The sequence below is a fragment of the Nyctibius grandis genome, chromosome 11, assembly GCF_013368605.1.
Source record: "Nyctibius grandis isolate bNycGra1 chromosome 11, bNycGra1.pri, whole genome shotgun sequence".
NCBI classification, from domain to species: Eukaryota; Metazoa; Chordata; class Aves; order Nyctibiiformes; family Nyctibiidae; genus Nyctibius; species Nyctibius grandis.
The window spans coordinates 24,775,512-24,794,005 of record NC_090668.1 but is presented as its reverse complement, the minus strand read 5'-3'; the positions used below and the strand labels follow the sequence as shown (position 1 = coordinate 24,794,005).

At 46.0% G+C, this 18,494-nt stretch overlaps 1 protein-coding gene across 2 annotated transcripts in view; it reads left to right on the top strand.

Moving 5' to 3' along the window:
- MEGF11 (multiple EGF like domains 11) overlaps positions 1–18,494 on the top strand; it is a 211,858-nt gene that overhangs the window by 180,499 nt on the left and 12,865 nt on the right. The window contains exons 20-21 of one of the 2 annotated variants that reach the window (XM_068409942.1): positions 3,655–3,773; positions 17,619–17,685. The exons of the other annotated variant lie outside the window; for it this stretch is intronic. Of the exons in view, the coding sequence (XP_068266043.1) occupies positions 3,655–3,773; positions 17,619–17,685 (186 nt within the window). The remainder of the gene's footprint in view (positions 1–3,654; positions 3,774–17,618; positions 17,686–18,494) is intronic. 2 annotated transcript variants of the gene reach the window in all.

Genomic DNA, 18,494 nt, shown 5'->3' with positions numbered 1-18,494 from the left:
TGCATGTGCGCGTTACAGAGGACGCTGAAGGACGGCAGCAGTATTAGCTAAGGGTAACAGGGATTTCAGCCTTCACTTGGAGTTTTGTACGTGGATTAAGGGCAGAATACTACGCAGGTGTACTTGTCCAATTAACATAATCCCATGTAAACCCATGGACTTTGGCAGGAATTCCCTCTGAACGGTGACTGCAGTATCCAGCCCTGTATGGGTCGTAACATTATGGCTACCCTGAATCACCACTGTTGTTATTTTGCTTGTTTACTCTTGTTAGGGTAGTGGTGGTGGTGTTTCTGAATAGAGTCACATATGCAGATCCCTAGTTCCTGGAGGCAGTAATTTCTTCCAGCACATTAATTTATTTCTGGAGGATGTTTTTGGTCTTCACGTCTTCAGCCCTTCTGATGCTGATAATCCGTGCGTGTGTGTGAGAGAGATTATAGGAAGGGGAACCCCCTGGGCAGCCCTGAGACTCTTTTGCATTTGTGGATGAAGGATGTGGCAGCAAAACACACGCTCTGCCCAGCAGCCAGTGGGACAGAAAACCACCCGTGCTGGGAGAGCTTAACCACAGCACATGGATCTGAGAGCAGACTTGCCCAAATAAGCCTGAAATCAAAATGGTGCTCCCAGCATGAGAACGGTACATTGCATCCAACAAAAGGTTTTAAAGTGCAGGTTGATTAATTCAAGGGGACAGAAGGGGAAACTACGTGGTAGTGCTGGAGAGCAGCAGAGATTTCTTTTCAGGACTTTCACGAAGACTTGGTTGTGGGCTCAAGTGATGCTTGAGGTCTTACCAAGGGCTTAACAAACTTTCTGATATGGGTGAATCCTATGCTGAGAGCCAAAATGTAAGCAAAGCTCGATACAAATAGAGCATCGTGGGTCCTGCAGCCTAGACAAGACACTCACAGAGCTGCTCTGCAGACGATGTGTAGTGGGAGGTGGCAGAGTGAAGCCTCCTGCTTGGAGTCTGCCACCACCCCACTGACACTCTGTATGGGTGGAGAAGATCCACACAGAAAGAAGAAAACCATTCCATTTTGCAGCTTGAGAGAGCTGGGTTTGTATTTACTGCAGAGTGCTCATTCCCTCTTGTCGTGGTTGGCCTTGTGCCCAGTCTCCACACTACACTGTCCCACTGCTGCTGCGGGATGGGGCCCAGTGCTCTTTGTGTCACCTCATAGCCCTGCCTCGAGCAGAAGCTCAGTCTTTCAAGTGACAGAGTGTTCTGGCCTTCGTCCAGACCTCCTGGGTCTTCCACTGGAGCACAGCCTCAGGCTTGAAGGGCTCCCGGCAGGACTCTGCCATCAGGAATCCCTTCACAGGGCTGATCTCCCCACGTTAACATTAACATAACCTTTGGAGTTTTTTTGGTTTGTTTTAATTTAACTCATTCCCTTTCTTTTAGGCATTTAAGTCTTTGCTTACTGTTCAGAGCAGAATAATAAAATTCTCGTCTTTGTGAAGAGGGTTTTTTTGTGGGTTGTGTTTTGGGTTTTGTTTTTTTTTTAACTGGGATAGCATTAGATTTGAATTTGATGTATTTCCAGCCAGCAGTTATAAGAGCTTCATGAATAAATGTGTAGAAAATGGACTGTGCTATCAAGGTAAATCAGCCTGGGTGGGTACTTAAGTATCGACCAAATGGAACTGTGTAAAAGCAGTAATTCTGAGCACATGGTGCTGCATGCAATGAGGGAAGAAAAGACTTTTGGTGATGCAGACTTGTGTACGAGCTCAGATTGATTAATTCAGCACTGTGCTAAGTAGTAGGGCAGTCTGGTAGACTTCTCCTTCAGCTCATTTCGGGTGCACGAAACAACCTACAGCCACGTAAGATGGGTGTGAACTTGTAATGTGTCAGCTGGCTAACGGTAACCGTCGTTATGTGCCCTCTTATCTCCCAGCAAAGGCCATGGACCGTGCCTCTTCTCCCTCGAGCTGGCCCTTCTTGCCCGCAGCTGAGCGAGGGCACGACAGATAAGGGAAGGGGGAAGGCAGAGCTGGGGGCTGGTGTGACTCAGCCATCAACACTCACCTACAGAGCAGAAAGCCGTGGATTCAAGGGTCTATATTTAACTGGGACAGCAGGTTGTGAGCAGGGTGGCTGAGCTCTGCTCCCCCGCTGAGCTGCCAACCCCTCATTAGCAGGTTCAAGGCTATATGTGAGCAGCCGTGTTTGGGATGGGCGTACACTGATCGCCGTGCTTGGCTTCCAGCCCCGGTTCTCATCTCCACACCCCCAGAGGTATCTGTTTCTTGTTAATTCCTCTGCAAATATCACGGAGTTATAGGTAGGGGAGATGGCAACGTCCTGGCAGCCTGGCTGCTGCGCTGGGCAGGGGCTGAAAGAAATTAAATGCCAAGACTTTATTTCAGGAATCACACCCTGATCTGAGATACTTTGTTAGCAATAACCACAGAAAATAGCTAGAACTAAAAGGCTCTGCACTTACTAGAAAATAGAGCTGACCTCAAAAATTGCTCTGCATGTTTCAGCAGAAAACAACTGCTCGGTCAGCTACACGTGTGTGTGCAGTTCCTCTCTCAGCTGCGTGCCACAGCGCTTACGGAACAGACACCCTGCAGATAAAGCCACTGACTTGAAACGGGATATTTTGCAGTAAATTAAGCCAAATCTAGATCTCCACAAGATGTCAGCAAAGCAAAGTGCATGTTCACAGGGATGCAAACGCAGAGGGCAAGGAGAGATGAGGGATGGTGACGGGGTACCCTCATCTTTGGCGCTGGGGCCAAGCAGCCACCCCAGCACTTCACTCCCCTTTCCATGTGAAGGGGTTTCCTACAACTAACCTTTCTGCCTACCATTTAAGTTATTAAATCTAACCCATTCATTTACTTCTTACAGGGCTTGGCTCTTTAAACGATGCTGTTTCGGTTTAAATTTTTCATCCTTTCTTCTGATGGTACTTTGAAATATTTATCAATTTATTATTAAGCTGGAACCATGTTGGGATTGATGTTTTCATTAGAACTGCCAGTATGAATATGATGCCTTACTTGGTAAATTATTCTGTTTGGTAAATGTGTTCATAAGTTAAAATAAGGAAATAGATAAAATGTCTCTGAGCGTAACAATGTGAGTGCCCAAGTTTGCCTTTCAGAGCTGCAGCTCTCTGTTTTTCTAAGCTTTTGCACAAAAAATTATGTAAAATGTTTTGGACTCCTCGGTACGGTTATAGCACCTTGATTTCTAACATTAACTACCTTTTTTTGTAACAAAAAAAAAATTTATTAATTGTTTCATAACTACAAGGGTTATTCTCATCAGTAGCTCTTACATGTGTTTAAACTAAGGAAGAAACTGTATTGCAGACCGTGCATTTCCCGAGTTTTGCATTTCTTCCTTCACCTGCAAAGCAGCTGGACTGTTAGGAATTACTTTTTGAAGATCTTCAAAAAGATAACACTGTATTAATTAAATATTTTGCTTTTTTATCTTGTATTTAATGCAAATACTCAAGAGCTTCACACCATGATAATACAGGATAGATTTCATCTGGAGATGCTCTATAACACCCAGTACTCTAACAGTTTTCTAAACTTGATCATCTCTAGCATGTTTGCAGTTTCTTAAGAATCGTTATGGCTTCCAAAGCATTTTGTGATGACTTGTTTTCTTCCCAGATATATCTCAAGGTAGCGGCAGTGTACATTGTTTTTCCAATCCAAGCTACCACACTCTCTCATGTGGTGTGACTTCACGCTTCTTTACCAGTAATCTGGATGGAAACAGCTCCAGTAAGGTAGATATTATCCCACCCCACTCTGGCAATGTTCTTATCAGTTCAAGGAAATCAACCAAAGCAATGCCTGTTGGATCCTGTTGTCTGCCAGCAGTATTTAAAAATCCAGACTAGCAGTTCCTGACATCGGAGCTCTAACAGACACAAAGAGCTCTGCTTTCCCCCGTGTGCATCTTCATAATCTCCCTGTGTGGTAACCGGAGTTTCAGGACATGGCTGTCTGGGTCAGTAAGTCTCGGTGTCTTAGCAACTATAAGGTATGTTTGCGTCTCCGAAAAGATAAATAACTAGATAATTGTAATTATCCATTAATATAACGAAAGTAAATCAATGAAGCATTAAGTCAGCGATCTAACTTTGCTATATCATTGTTTCCCAGATCAGTAGACGCACAAATTTCCTGCTGACACAGACAAGCACATAGATGCAGGAAGGTATTTGAGCACTGTTCTCGTCCAGGGCATTCTGAGAGCTCTGCTCTTACTTACAGCTCTCCAGCAGAGCTATTCACACCGTATTGCTTGAGCATCCAGGAGTCCCTTACTTATCACATTTTGCTATTGATTCCCTAGGACCACTCATGGACTACACTATTGCTCAATTCACCACGTTACCATTAGATTTAGGTATGGTAAGTGGTAAGACAGCTCTTCCGTTAGAGCCTTAATGAGCCAAGGTAGGGCAAAGGGTAGGGAGCAGAGGAAAAAGGAAATGCAACTGATTTCATCAAGGCTGTCAGCTTTAAAAATGGTGGTACTTGCAGGCTGTGTCACCTTAATCCAAATGTCACTCTGCTAACTGGAAAGCCATGAGAACAAGAGTAATGCAAGAAAGACACTATTGTACGAGACAGGGTGTGCAAAAATATTTCTACATGTGCTCCTGTAAGTCATTTCTTGGTTATTAAAAGAAAATCTCATTAAAAATGTAATAAAAAGGCTGGCTCCAGAGATTTCTCGGAGAAAAGTTTAGCCAGATGTGTAAATATGTTTTCTGATGTAGATGGTCCCCTTGCATGATGCATTTCTGCTCCCCAAATTGAAAGTGTAAACGCTCATAATGTCAAATTTAGGATGAACACCATGAGCGTGGGTCTGGACAAATCCTGTTGCAGTAATTTAAATGAATTGAGAAAAGGTCAAAGCAAGCACCTATCCTGATTTCCCAGCCTGCAGTGCCACCTTGTCACAGAGTTATTTCAAATATTAAGCTGCCAAAAAGGTTTGAAACCCAAGCGATGCCTTTGGGCGAGCCTGGAAGCTGTTCACCCTGCTGTGTCACGGGCTATCAGTAATCAGTCAGCAGGTTGTCCTGATATTCAAAAAAGAAAGAACAATGGATCTGGTATTTTCAGGGCACTTATCAAAATATATGGCCTGATATTTCCTTTAGATCTCTCACTATCTTACTTATTCATGAGAATGCTTTGCAGTGCTGAATAGCTGAGGACAGCCAAAAATATGCTGCTTCTGTTTATGCAGTTCTCCAGCCAAGTGCGACAAAAGAGCATATACAGCCCCCAATGGCTGCCCTAACGAGTTTCATTTCCAAATCAGTTTGTCTGGTGCCATTCCCACTTTCTGCAGGGAAATCTGCACAAGTTGTACTTGGAGGATTCATTTCTTTATAGTGCCAGCTGGGGTCACAAAGGAACTCGCACAGATGCAAAACGAAAAAAAAAAAAAGGCAGCGGAATCTCTGAGGTGCTGAGCCAGAGCCCTGGCTGCGTTATCCTGTGCTCAAAGGCGATGGTGCCTGGAGGCGATGGACTGGAGCCATCCCTCTGTCACTGCTTTCAGAGACAGCCAGGGCAAAGGGACAAGGCAGGGCAGCAGGGAGATGCAGCCCCGCTCCAGTTTGAGAAGGCTTTGTCTCTCTCGTGTGCCCCCCCTGCCCCTCTTGTCCCCTTCTCTCTTTCTGGGTCTTATTTTGCCTTTTCTCTCCTCTTCCCTTGGCGTTCTCTCAATTATCTTTCCCATTTCCTCCCATATCCATTTTCCTCTTCTCTTTTCTCACCCAGCCATACATGTATGCTTTCAGCTTTCCTTCCTGCTGTCTCTGCTTTCCTCTCCTAGCCCTGTGCCAGCTCAGCAAGGGTCAGTCTGGCTGCAGGGCACCGAGCACTATAGGATGTATATATAGGACATAGCTGTTCTATGCTGTCCACTGCATTTACTGACCCCCCTGGGTACTTCACTGGGGAAGCAAGTGGGCAGGGATGGCTGACAGCAGAAGCTGAAAGGTCCAGCATTGCCCCCAGGACTGCAGTTTGTGAGACAGGTCTGTCTTCATAGGAGGGGAGCAGTGCCAAGCCTTCCTGCATCTCCCCTAGGACCAGGGGGAAGGTATCTCACCTCCCCATTTCCCCTCTGCCAGGCAGACATTTGGCCACTGCTCAGGACCCTATGCATGTCCTGAAGGTAAAAACTTTGACGTTGCTGAGAGACAAGTGCGAGTGGAGGTGTTAAAATCCTCCTGGTGTATCCAGGACTGGTTAGCTGTGCGAGTGGAGTGCTCAGACTGGAACACAGGCAGGGAAATCAAGTGGGAGGATAAGGGGGAGCATCTGAGAAGAGACTAAAAAAAAGGCTTGGCTTCTTTTATCTAGCAAAATGAATGCTGAGAGGGAGTATGATTGCCATCTATAAATACAACAGGGTAAACACTAGGAGGGAGAAGAGCTATTTAAGTTAGATGACAGAGCTGGCACGAGAACAAATGAGGATGAACTGGCCATGAATGCATCGAGGCTGGAAATGAGATTTCTACCATCAGATCAGTGAGATTTTGGAATAGCTTCCCAGTAAGATGAATGGGACAAAGAAATCTGATTACTGTTAAAATGGAGCTTGATCAGCTATCTAAGGGATTATGTGCCTGGGGGGTTGCAGTAAAAGGTGGCTGGATTCAGGGACTCGGTATCAAAGCCCTGTGTCCCTCACGCCTGGGAGCTGGTAGGGCTGAGCTGTGTCCCTGTGCCAGGTCCAGGAGAACGGCTCTGCATCTCTGGGGTGAAGGAGGAGGCAGAGTGCAGCCCAGTGCAAGTTTTTAACTACCAGCACTTTGCTACACGTAAATGCTCATCCCATGTGAGGGAGCTTGCAAAGTCAGCATGGCTGAAACGCTGGCCCCATTCAAGTCAACAGATATTTTACTATCAGTTTAAGTGAAGCCAAAGTGTGACCTTCGTTCCTACAAGTAGGTTTTGCCATTATTCTGATGTGCAGCAGCAAATAATGATGCTGCAAGTTACCAAGGAGCATCGTACATGAACTGAAGTGAAATTGTGCCACAGAATTCCTGCACCAAAATTTTCCAAAGCAGATAAACAGAGATACACGCTTACCTCCATACTGTGCCTTCACATCAGAGCTCTCATTGCCTGAGACCAGGTTTTCAGACGCTGAGGACCTATTTTGCTCAGAGGGATTTCGGTGTGACTGTTCACAGAACCACTCTCGGTGCTTCAACGCCAGCTGTGTATTTGAATTTTTGAATGGTGCATGGCAGGACTATATCTCACCTTTACAAAAGGCTGCAGAAGCGTGTGAAGAATAGTCTGCATAAAGCATGAGGCTGCTACACTGGTGTCACAAGCAAATGGAGGATCCTCACCTTGCTCTTTTGCAGAGCTCTTAATTCCCCCCTCACTCTCTACCAAAGAAGAACAGCATCTCAGCTAGAGCCCAGGCGTTGCTGGTTTCTACAGACATAAAAATCAATTGCTATTAGGTGTCCTGAATTTTTAAAGCCAGCAGATTCACATCTATTAAAGGAAGTTCTAAATTCTACCGAAGACTTCACATAAAATTAGAAACTGCAAAACAGAGGTCACTGGAAATGGTCTGACTGCATGTCACCCAGCTAATATAAAGGAATTCAACCACAGAAAGCATCGTTAAAGTGCCTTTGACTAAAACTTGCCCAAGGAAAAGGAAGATTGCAAATGCAGGGTGTTCAGGATGGCCATCTACAACTGAGAAACACGGGCTTGGAGCACGGCAACCTGGAGGCAGTAGGCAGGGAAGGTAACGGCGAAACTCTTCTCAATTGCTACCTTGGAGGACAAAGTACGATGGGTTCTTGCCAGCACTTATTTGCTTAATCACCGTGGACTTCTTAGAAAACCTGAGCATTAACAAAGGGCGTGTTGGGGATCAACTTGCCACTGTGATCAATCCAGATGGGCAGATAATGACTTTGCTTTACTCATGCCAGTGTCTCGATCTTAAAGGGAAGTTGCCAGATATGAGGCAGTTTTAACCAAATTGCTAAAATTACAAGCTAGGATTTTCAGTGGATAAATTTACTATGAAGTATTTTTTCCTCCAGAAAAGCAATTTTGCTTCACACTAAAAATTGAAGTATCTTCTATCTCAAATAAAAAAAAAAGTTAACAAATTATAGTGTGTTAAGAAATGATAGTAGCTCAAAGAGACAGCTATAATCACATTTCTTTGTAATTACTGCATTCTGAAAAACTTCGAAATGTCCCCAAATCATTTCATTAAATAAAATCAATTCTAGCCCATAGCTCTTCATGCCAAATTTTAGGTTTGTGGGCTGATTTATGAATCCTGCAAAAACACAGCTTTTAATAGAAACACAAAGACTTTAATAAATGTGATCTAAGCGGTGCAGCTGGATTGAAAATCAGCATTTCTGTTATTTCTGCAAGTTTTAAAATGAAGAAAATAGCTGTGGGCCCCCCTAATGAAACCCGACAGTGCCGGGGCACGTCAGCGTCCTTCCTCTGTGACCACATTATAAACCAATCTGCTTTCCATCACCTTGCTTGTTTGCTCCGACTGCCCCGTCCGTCCGTACCGCGTACCTGCTGTCAGTGGTTCTGTGCCCTGTTTTGGGGCAGTACAAGGAACTGAATGATAAAGAAATGACTCGTGTGTTGGCAACTGGGAATCACCAGATGCGCAGCCCGGGCCAGGAGCAAGGATGTGCAGTCACAGCCGCTGCTCTCGGGCAGTGATTGCTCTGGAAATATTGCAACCAGCTTTATCAGCATGCCCCGGGCATGTCCTCGAGGAGAGCGGCTGGTGCAAAGGTGCCTAATGAGCTGGTGACACGTCACCTCGGTGGGAATATAGAGACACAGAAAGCGAGAAGGAACAGGATGAGGCAATAGATAGAGCTATGGCTGCGCTGCTGGTGCTGTCTGGTGGGAGATTCATGGGCTGTGGGGCCACAAGGGACCGTTGTGATCATCTGGCTTCACCTCCCGCGCAGCGCAGGGCACAGGCCCACCCTGAATTGATGCCTGGCTCAAGGTCAGTGCTGGTGGCTCAGCAGCAGGGTCTCTTTCAGCCAGAGCCTGGCTTTCAGATGGGTTTGAAATGGGCTCCTTTTGATGTGCTGGCATTAATCTATCTTTGTGTGTGCCTGTGTGTATTCTTTAATATATATATATATACACATACGCATCTGTGTGTGGGGGGGTGGTGTATTTTCACTATTGTGTGCCCTGAATCTTTCTTCCAGGCTAGAGTTCTGCCCATTTGGGGCACAGTTACGTGCTTTGCAAATGATGCAACCTATTTGTGTAAAAGCTTCAGCTGAATAGCTCTAAAAATGCTGTGCAGTTGCTTGTAGGCAGACCCCCCCATTTTGTGTGTGCGTGCACAGCCTTTTCTGTCCGTGCTGGCTCCTGTGCCTCTCTGCAGTGCTTGCACCATGCTCTCTCCTGTGCCTGCTTAAGCCAGGGAAGATTATATTTGGTGTAAAAACACATCAGACCACCTTCTACATCCTGAATCAATGGAATTCCACCAGCAGGATTCAGGCAATGAGGGCCAGGTGCTGCAGACACTTGAGCATCACCTAGCTCAAGTGAGACTTCTACCGATGGCAGAAAAATCAAGAGCATATTGACACGTGTGCTTAACACAATAGCAGCCTTCTCCAGATGGTACCACCCCGGCAGCACAGGCTCTGCCCATCTGCCCCTCTCCAGCCACGCTGGCACAGGAGCTGGCTGTGCCCTGGGCACACGGAGGGTCCCAGCTGCACCCTGGGCACACGGAGGGTCCTGGCTGTGCCCTGGGCACACGCAGTGTCCTGGCAGTGCCCTGAGCACACGGAGGGTCCCAGCTGCTGTGCTACAAGAGGTGTTTTTCCAACAGTAGCATCTGGATGGCAGCCCTGGACTCCTCTCCGCTTTTGCTGGCAGACCTGCACAGGGCTTTACGCTTCGTTATTGCCAATGTTATTTTCCTTGAATTGAGAGGAATCTTGTAGCCGTTTGTCACGGTTTAAAGCTGGGCTGGCGATTAAACCTGCAGCAGACGCTCTCTGTTAACCCTCCCCCCCCACCCGAAGGGAAAGGGAAAGGGAAAAGGGAGAGAGACTTACGGGTTGGAAAGTTAAAACAGTTTTAATAAACCTATAATAATGAAAAAGAGTATAATAATAATATTGGAATAATCAAATATATACAAATATATATACAAAACCAAGATCGAGCTCCCCCGATGTCGGCAACGTCACCACCGGCACTGCAGGGCAGGCTCCGGGAAGGCCCAGGCTGGGCCTAGCAACGGTCGAGAGCTGGATTCAGGGATGCACGGATCGGGATCGGGGGCAGCAGGAAAACAGTCGGAGTCCTCCTTGGACACCGGCCATAGCAGAAAGAGCAAGAGCGAGCAAGAAGAGCAAGAGCGAGACCCTCGCGATCCCCCCGCTTTATACCGAGAATGACGTGTATGGGATGGAATACCCTCGTTGGTCAATTTTGGGTCACCTGCCCTGTCTGCTCCCCCCTTCGGCTTTTCACTTGTAAGCAGTGAGGAATCAGCAGTGACCTTGGTTTCTCTAAGAAAAAGTACAGCAAGAGCCTTACTGCACAACATCCCTACCGGTGCCTCAGCGATAACTACAAACTTCGAGCGTTATCAGTCCTGGAAGCAGACACTGTCTGCAAAAACATGCAGTTAGTTTCAGAAAGTGCAGTTATTTAGAGGAGACTTAGCTGAAAGTAAAAATCACTGAAAGGAAAATCGGCCTGGTTTAGGCCAAACCAGGACATTCCACCCCTTATTCCATACCATTCACGTCATACTCAGATCACCACTAACTTTTCATTTTAAAATATATACAGATAACATTAGTTTATGATTCATCTCTATACAGAAAAAAAAAAAAAGTTCATCAAGTTCATTTAGTTCAGGATTGTGGGTTTCCATCTGGCTAGGAGTCTCTCAGGGCAGGAGACATGGTATGAGTTTTGTCACGGTTCATGCCCACGGGTTGCAGGTTAAAGATGTCAGTCTCGAGGAGGTTACTGGACACCACTTGCAGCTAGCTCTATTCCCATCACCACTGCTTCAACCTGAAAGACACTTATGAACACTGTTAGTATTATGCAGCAATTAACATCATGCAGTTCAGAATTAAGTATTCTCACCCAAGATCAGATCACCTTCAGGGACACATCGGACTCCACCATCCTGCAGCATCACCCACCAAGTACATCCAGGTCCTTGAGCAAAAGCAATCCCATGAATGGGTTTACCTTTGCCCGTAGCAGGAAGAACCCAGACAGTTTTTCCCAACAGATTCCTTTCATGCACCACAGGGACTTTATCCCCTTCTACTGTATGTAAAAGATCTGACTGAGCAGGGCCAGCTCGGTTGATAGATCCTCTGGTGTTAACTAGCCAGGTAGCTTGTGCCAAATGCTTATCCCAGTTTTAAAGGTTCCACCCCCCATTGCTTTTAGGGTAGTTTTTAACAGCCCATTGTATCGTTCAATTTTCCCAGATGCTGGTGCATGATAGGGGATATGATATACCCATTCGATGCCATGCTCTTTGGCCCAGTTATCTATGAGACTGTTTTTGAAATGAGTCCCATTGTCCGACTCAATTCTCTCTGGCGTGCCATGTCGCCACAAGATTTGCTTTTCAAGGCCCAGAATAGTGTTCCGGGCAGTGGCATGGGGCACAGAGTATGTTTCCAGCCATCCGGTGGTTGCCTCCACCATGGTAAGCACATAGTGTTTACCCTGGCGGGTTTGAGGGAGTGTGATATAGTCAATTTGCCAGGCCTCCCCATATTTATATTTCAACCACCGCCCCCCATACCACAAAGGTTTTAACCGTTTGGCTTGCTTAATTGCGGCGCATGTTTCACAATCATGGATAACCTGTGCAATAGAGTCCATAGTTAAGTCCACCCCTCGGTCACGAGCCCATCTGTATGTTGCATCTCTTCCTTGATGACCTGAAGTGTCATGAGCCCACCGAGCTAAAAATAGTTCACCTTTATGTTCCCAGTCCAAATCTATTTGGAACACTTTAGCAGCCTGATCTGCTTGTTGGTTGTTTCGATGTTCCTCAGTTGCCCGACTTTTAGGTACGTGAGCATCTACATGACGTACCTTCACGACTAGTTTCTCTAGCCGAGTAGCAATATCTTGCCACAGTTCAGCAGCCCAAATAGGTTTACCTTTACGCTGCCAGTTGTTTCGCTTCCACTGCTTTAACCACCCCCACAAGGCATTTGCCACCATCCGTGAGTCAGTATAAAGATACAGCCTTGGCCACTTTTCTCGTTCAGCAATGTCTAGAGCCAGCTGGATGGCTTTTACCTCTGCAAATTGACTTGATTCACCTTGTCCTTCTGTGGCTTCCGTGACTCGTCGTATGGGACTCCATACAGCAGCTTTCCACTTCCGATGCTTTCCTACAAGACGGCAGGATCCATCGGTGAACAGGGCATACTGCTTCTCATCCTCTGGTAGTTCATTATATGGTGGGGCTTCTTCAGCACGTGTCACCTCCTTTTCTGGTGGCATTCCGAAGTCTTTGCCTTCTGGCCAGTCCATGATCACTTCTAAGATTCCTGGGCGATTAGGGTTTCCTATTCGAGCCCTCTGTGTAATTAATGCAATCCATTTACTCCATGTAGCATCAGTTGCATGATGGGTAGTGGGAACCTTACCCTTGAACATCCAGCCTAGTACTGGTAATCGAGGTGCCAGGAGAAGTTGTGCCTCAGTACCAATTACCTCTGAAGCAGCTCTAACTCCTTCATATGCTGCCAGTATCTCTTTTTCAGTTGGGGTGTAATTGGCCTCGGAACCCTTGTATCCTCGACTCCAAAATCCTAGGGGTCGACCTCGAGTCTCCCCTGGTACTTTCTGCCAGAGGCTCCAGGTAGGACCATTGTCCCCAGCTGAGGTGTAGAGCACATTTTTAACATCTTGTCCCGTACGGACTGGTCCAAGGGCTACTGCATGCACAATCTCTTGTTTAATCTGTTCAAAAGCCTGTCGTTGTTCAGGGCCCCACTGAAAATCATTCTTCTTTCTGGTCACTTGATAAAGAGGGCGTACAATCTGGCTGTAATCTGGAATATGCATTCTCCAGAAACCCACAACGCCTAAGAAGGCTTGTGTTTCCTTTTTGTTAGTTGGTGCGGACATTGCTGTTATTTTGTTGATCACCTCTATCGGGATCTGGCGACGCCCATCTTGCCATTTAATCCCTAAAAACTGGATCTCCCGGGCAGGTCCCTTGACCTTGCCTCTTTTTATGGCAAAACCAGCTTTCAGAAGAATTTGGATTATTTTCTCCCCTTTGTCAAAAACTTCTGCTGCTGTATCACCCCACACAATGATGTCATCAATGTATTGCAAATGTTCTGGAGCTCCACCCTTTTCTAGTGCAGTCTGGATCAGTCCATGGCAAATAGTAGGACTGTGTTTCCACCCCTGGGGCAGTCGATTCCAGGTGTACTGGATACCTCTCCAGGTAAAAGCAAACTGTGGCCTGCACTTTGGTGCCAAAGGAATAGAGAAAAATGCATTAGCAATGTCTATGGTGGCGTACCACTTGGCTGCCTTTGACTCCAGTTCGTATTGAAGTTCTAGCATGTCTGGCACAGCAGCACTCAGCGGTGGCGTAACTTCATTTAGGCCACGATAGTCCACAGTTAATCTCCATTCTCCATCAGACTTTCGCACTGGCCATATAGGACTATTAAAGGGTGAGCGAGTCTTACTAATCACTCCTTGATTTTCTAATTGTCTAATCAGTTTATGAATGGGGATCAGGGAGTCTCGATTGGTGCGATATTGTCGTCGGTGCACCGTGGTAGTAGCAATTGGCACCTGTTGTTCTTCAACCTTCAGCAACCCCACAACAGAAGGATCCTCTGAGAGGCCAGGCAAGGTAGACAGCTGTTTAATGTCCTCAGTCTCTACAGCTGCTACACCAAAGGCCCATCTATACCCTTTTGGGTCCTTAAAATACCCTCTCTTGAGGTAGTCTATGCCAAGGATGCATGGAGCATCTGGGCCAGTCACAATGGGGTGCTTTTTCCATTCATTTTTAGTTAGGCTCACTTCAGCCTCCAATACAGATAACACTTGAGATCCTCCTGTTACTCCTGAAATACTGATAGGTTCTGCCCCTTTATGATCCGATGGCATTAGGGTGCACTGTGCACCAGTGTCTACCAAGGCTCGATACCTTTGTGGTTTTGATGTGCCAGGCCATCGAATCCACACAGTCCAATAAACTCGGTTGTCCCTTTCCTCCACCTGGCTGGAGGCAGGGCCCCCCTAATCAAGAAATGGATTTGTGCTGCTCACAGGGACTGGACCTTCATTTCTCCTATTCACACTTTGGAAAAAGGAATTTGAGGCCCATCTACCCTGACTGGGGTCCTGCTCACTGGTAACTGGAGCAGCCATCCTCCTAGAAAAATTCTCTCTGGTATTTCTTTTAGCTTGCAACTCACGTACTCGTGCCTGTAGGGTACTGGTAGGTTGTCCATGCCATCTGTTCATGTCCTCCCCATAACCACGCAGGGCAAACCACAGGATACCTCGTGATGTGTTCCGTTTCCTTTGAGCTGGTCCTGTAGGAGGGCGTTTTCTCTTAACAGCTGCAACGCGTGCCTGTGTAGGTAGAGAGTCAAGTTTATTCTCTATCCTGGACAGTTTGTCTGACAGTTGTTTAAATGAGTCCTTGTTTTCCTTTGTCAGTTTTTCCACAGCCGAGACACGGGCCTGCAGTGGGGAAGAAATACTATCTTCATACTGTCGCATACAGTTAGCCATTTCATCCACACTAGGTCGTGCCATAGCATTTTCTCCCCAGACTAATATTGACAATGTATGGGTATATGTCGGTGGAGCATTCTTCACAACCTTCCGGAACATGGATCGGTTGCATTCCACTTCATCAGGATCTACAGGATCTACAATTTCCCGTGGGTGTCTATAAATGATCTCTTGCACAGCTAGTTGTCTAAGGTAGTTAATACCTTTTTCTATAGTGGTCCATTTGCTCAGGTGGCTCATAACATCATCTTTATAGGGATACCTGCTCTTTACAGCTGACAAGAGTCGCCTCCAGAGACTGATAGTGTTTGACTTTCTTGCAAGTGCCTTATCAATACCACCATCTCTGGACAGGGATCCCAACTGTCTGGCTTCTCTGCCATCTAATTGCATGCTATCTGCCCCATTATCCCAGCATCGGAGCAGCCAGGTAATAATTGGCTCACCATCATAACGGCTGAAATCTTTCCTTATATTTCTCAGGTCCTTCAGGGATAAGGAGTGGTAGGTTATCTCTACATCCGAGTCCTCCTCCTGTGATAGTTCTGCTTTAGAACGACCTTTCTTCTGTGATGGGTCTGCTTTAAAATGACGATCAAGGGAACCCCCATCTGTGTCAGGCCCTGACTCTGCCTGAGAAGGGCCCTCACCTGGGTCCTGTGATGGCTCTGCCTTAGAAGGCTCTGAGTCATCATCCTCCTCTTCACGAGCTGATTTCTTTCTGTATTTCTTCCTGGTTACAGGAGCAATTGGTACAGATTCGTTAGATGCTGGACTCTGAGTAGATGCAGTGGCTGTCGTGGGAGTGCTGAGACTCGTTAGAGTCTGAGTAGCTGCAGTGGCCATCTTGGGGGGTGTAGCAGCTGTGGTACAGGCTGCCGAGGTTTCAGTGGATTTAGTGGCTGTAGCGGCAGCACACGCTGTAGGATCTGAGGTGGCTGCACAACATCTACAACTGTCCCTGCACCGATATTTAATCTTATCCCACATCAGAAACACATTCAGGACAAACGAAAATAAAAGCATGCCACCTAGACAGCACCATCCGAATTTCACAAAATCTAGAGGAATCAGCTTGGCAGAAAAGGAGAAGGTACTATTTCCCGAAGTAAAATTGGAAGTGTAATCATTAACATAATCAGCTAAAGGACGCCCGGAGCCCGCAGATAAAATCGCTGCTACCGCGGTCAGAATAGTAACAGCCCAGTTTATCACGACATAAATCAGTATGAAACGCCATAACAAAACAATGCACATTGACCAGTGCCCAGCAGTGATAAACTGCACATAAACAGTAACAAACAGCGCATACGGCAAGTAAGGTATCATTACACTTAACTCTGTAAAAGGCTTTATAAAGAGATGAGATAACACAGCATTCAAAAATGACATCAGCATCTTCGCTATCTGTTTTAATTTCCAACCCCTCGTAAATCTCAAAGGAAGAAATCTGATACTCTCTCAGCTGAGCTCTCCGGGTCTCCTCCCGCCGGAGCTGGGATTCGACTTATCAGAGGAACCTGTTGGAGCTTCTCTCGAGCCCCACGTTGGGCGCCAATAAATCTGTCACGGTTTAAAGCTGGGCTGGCGATTAAACCTGCAGCAGACGCTCTCTGTTAACCCTCCCCCCCCACCCGAAGGGAAAGGGAAAGGGAAAAGGGAGAGAGACTTACGGGTTGGAAAGTTAAAACAGTTTTAATAAACCTATAATAATGAAAAAGAGTATAATAATAATATTGGAATAATCAAATATATACAAATATATATACAAAACCAAGATCGAGCTCCCCCGATGTCGGCAACGTCACCACCGGCACTGCAGGGCAGGCTCCGGGAAGGCCCAGGCTGGGCCTAGCAACGGTCGAGAGCTGGATTCAGGGATGCACGGATCGGGATCGGGGGCAGCAGGAAAACAGTCGGAGTCCTCCTTGGACACCGGCCATAGCAGAAAGAGCAAGAGCGAGCAAGAAGAGCAAGAGCGAGACCCTCGCGATCCCCCCGCTTTATACCGAGAATGACGTGTATGGGATGGAATACCCTCGTTGGTCAATTTTGGGTCACCTGCCCTGTCTGCTCCCCCCTTCGGCTTTTCACTTGTAAGCAGTGAGGAATCAGCAGTGACCTTGGTTTCTCTAAGAAAAAGTACAGCAAGAGCCTTACTGCACAACATCCCTACCGGTGCCTCAGCGATAACTACAAACTTCGAGCGTTATCAGTCCTGGAAGCAGACACTGTCTGCAAAAACATGCAGTTAGTTTCAGAAAGTGCAGTTATTTAGAGGAGACTTAGCTGAAAGTAAAAATCACTGAAAGGAAAATCGGCCTGGTTTAGGCCAAACCAGGACACCGTTACACCTCTTTTGACTAAATATATGGATGTATTAGCAACCTCCTTTGTTCCCAACAGCTCCTGTCTGCATGCTTATGTAGGTGGTTTTGATCCATCCATCTTCATCAGTTATTTTGCAGCTGCCAGCATGTCACTCCATGTACACAGGCATTCGAGTCGTGATTACTGGCTGCTCCAGGGAACCCTGTATTTTCCAGCATGCTTGTGTTCATTGCTTGGTGAAGTGACTTTCCTTTGTGATTTTCCCTAATGCTAGTGAACAACTGTCAAATTCATACAGATAAAGACCTGAAATGGTGAGGCCAGAGTAATAGTCATCTCCCATTTTTATTCATGTCATCATTGGGCTGAAGTCTTGGGTGGGAACTGTCTGTTTATCTCAGCATTAACCCATTATCATACTTTTTGAACAGCTCAGTAACAAAATCCTTGACAGAGAAACTGCAGACTGGAGACCCTACAGCTATCTGAATGAACTAGGTCAGTAATTTTTAAACAATTTAATCACTTTAGTAGACTTTAGAGCAATTCCAAATCCAAATCAGCCTTTCAGAAAGGCATTAACAATAATGAAGAATATTGGTGTTGTCTTTATTTCACAAGCAGAATTGCCAGTAGTGAAAGATGGAGAATTGAAAGTTGTTTCCTTTACCACAAACCACAGACTGGGAAAGCAGAGTCAATATTCGTTCTAGTATCCCCTCCTAGATTGCTCAGTTGAATCACTGTCTAATCTATAAATGGTTTTTTTTAAAGACCAACTTAGAACATTAAAAATTCAAATTTGGGATTTTTTTTTCTTTCATGCTTAATAAAGTTTAGGACTAAATACTGGCATCTTGGTAAAACTGTGGAGCCTCTGGTGGGAGCTGGAGTGTGTGATAGACTCTCTTATTTCCCAGTTAATCACACAGTGGCCATTTTTCAGGCAATTTTGAACCAAAAGCCAGTGCAAACAAGCCAAGAGTGAAGTCTAATTGCCCTTTCTGAGTTTATTTTCTCTGGCTTCAGTTTTAACAGTGTTTTCAACAGCTCTTATCTCAACATCTCTCCAGATTTAGTGCTTTGGATGCTATTTGTTTTCCTATCGAAGCACTTGGAGTTCAGCTTGTCAATGGCAGAAAGCATTTGCCCTTTCCTTTAGTGGGATTACTAATATCTCACTGAAAATATGCAGTACAAGGGAAAGTGCAGTATTAAGTGGTATGACAGGATTTTTAAGGTCAACTGTCTCACAGCTCAGGTGGAAAAGGAATAGGGTACCACCAGGCATCACATCTTGTCACTGC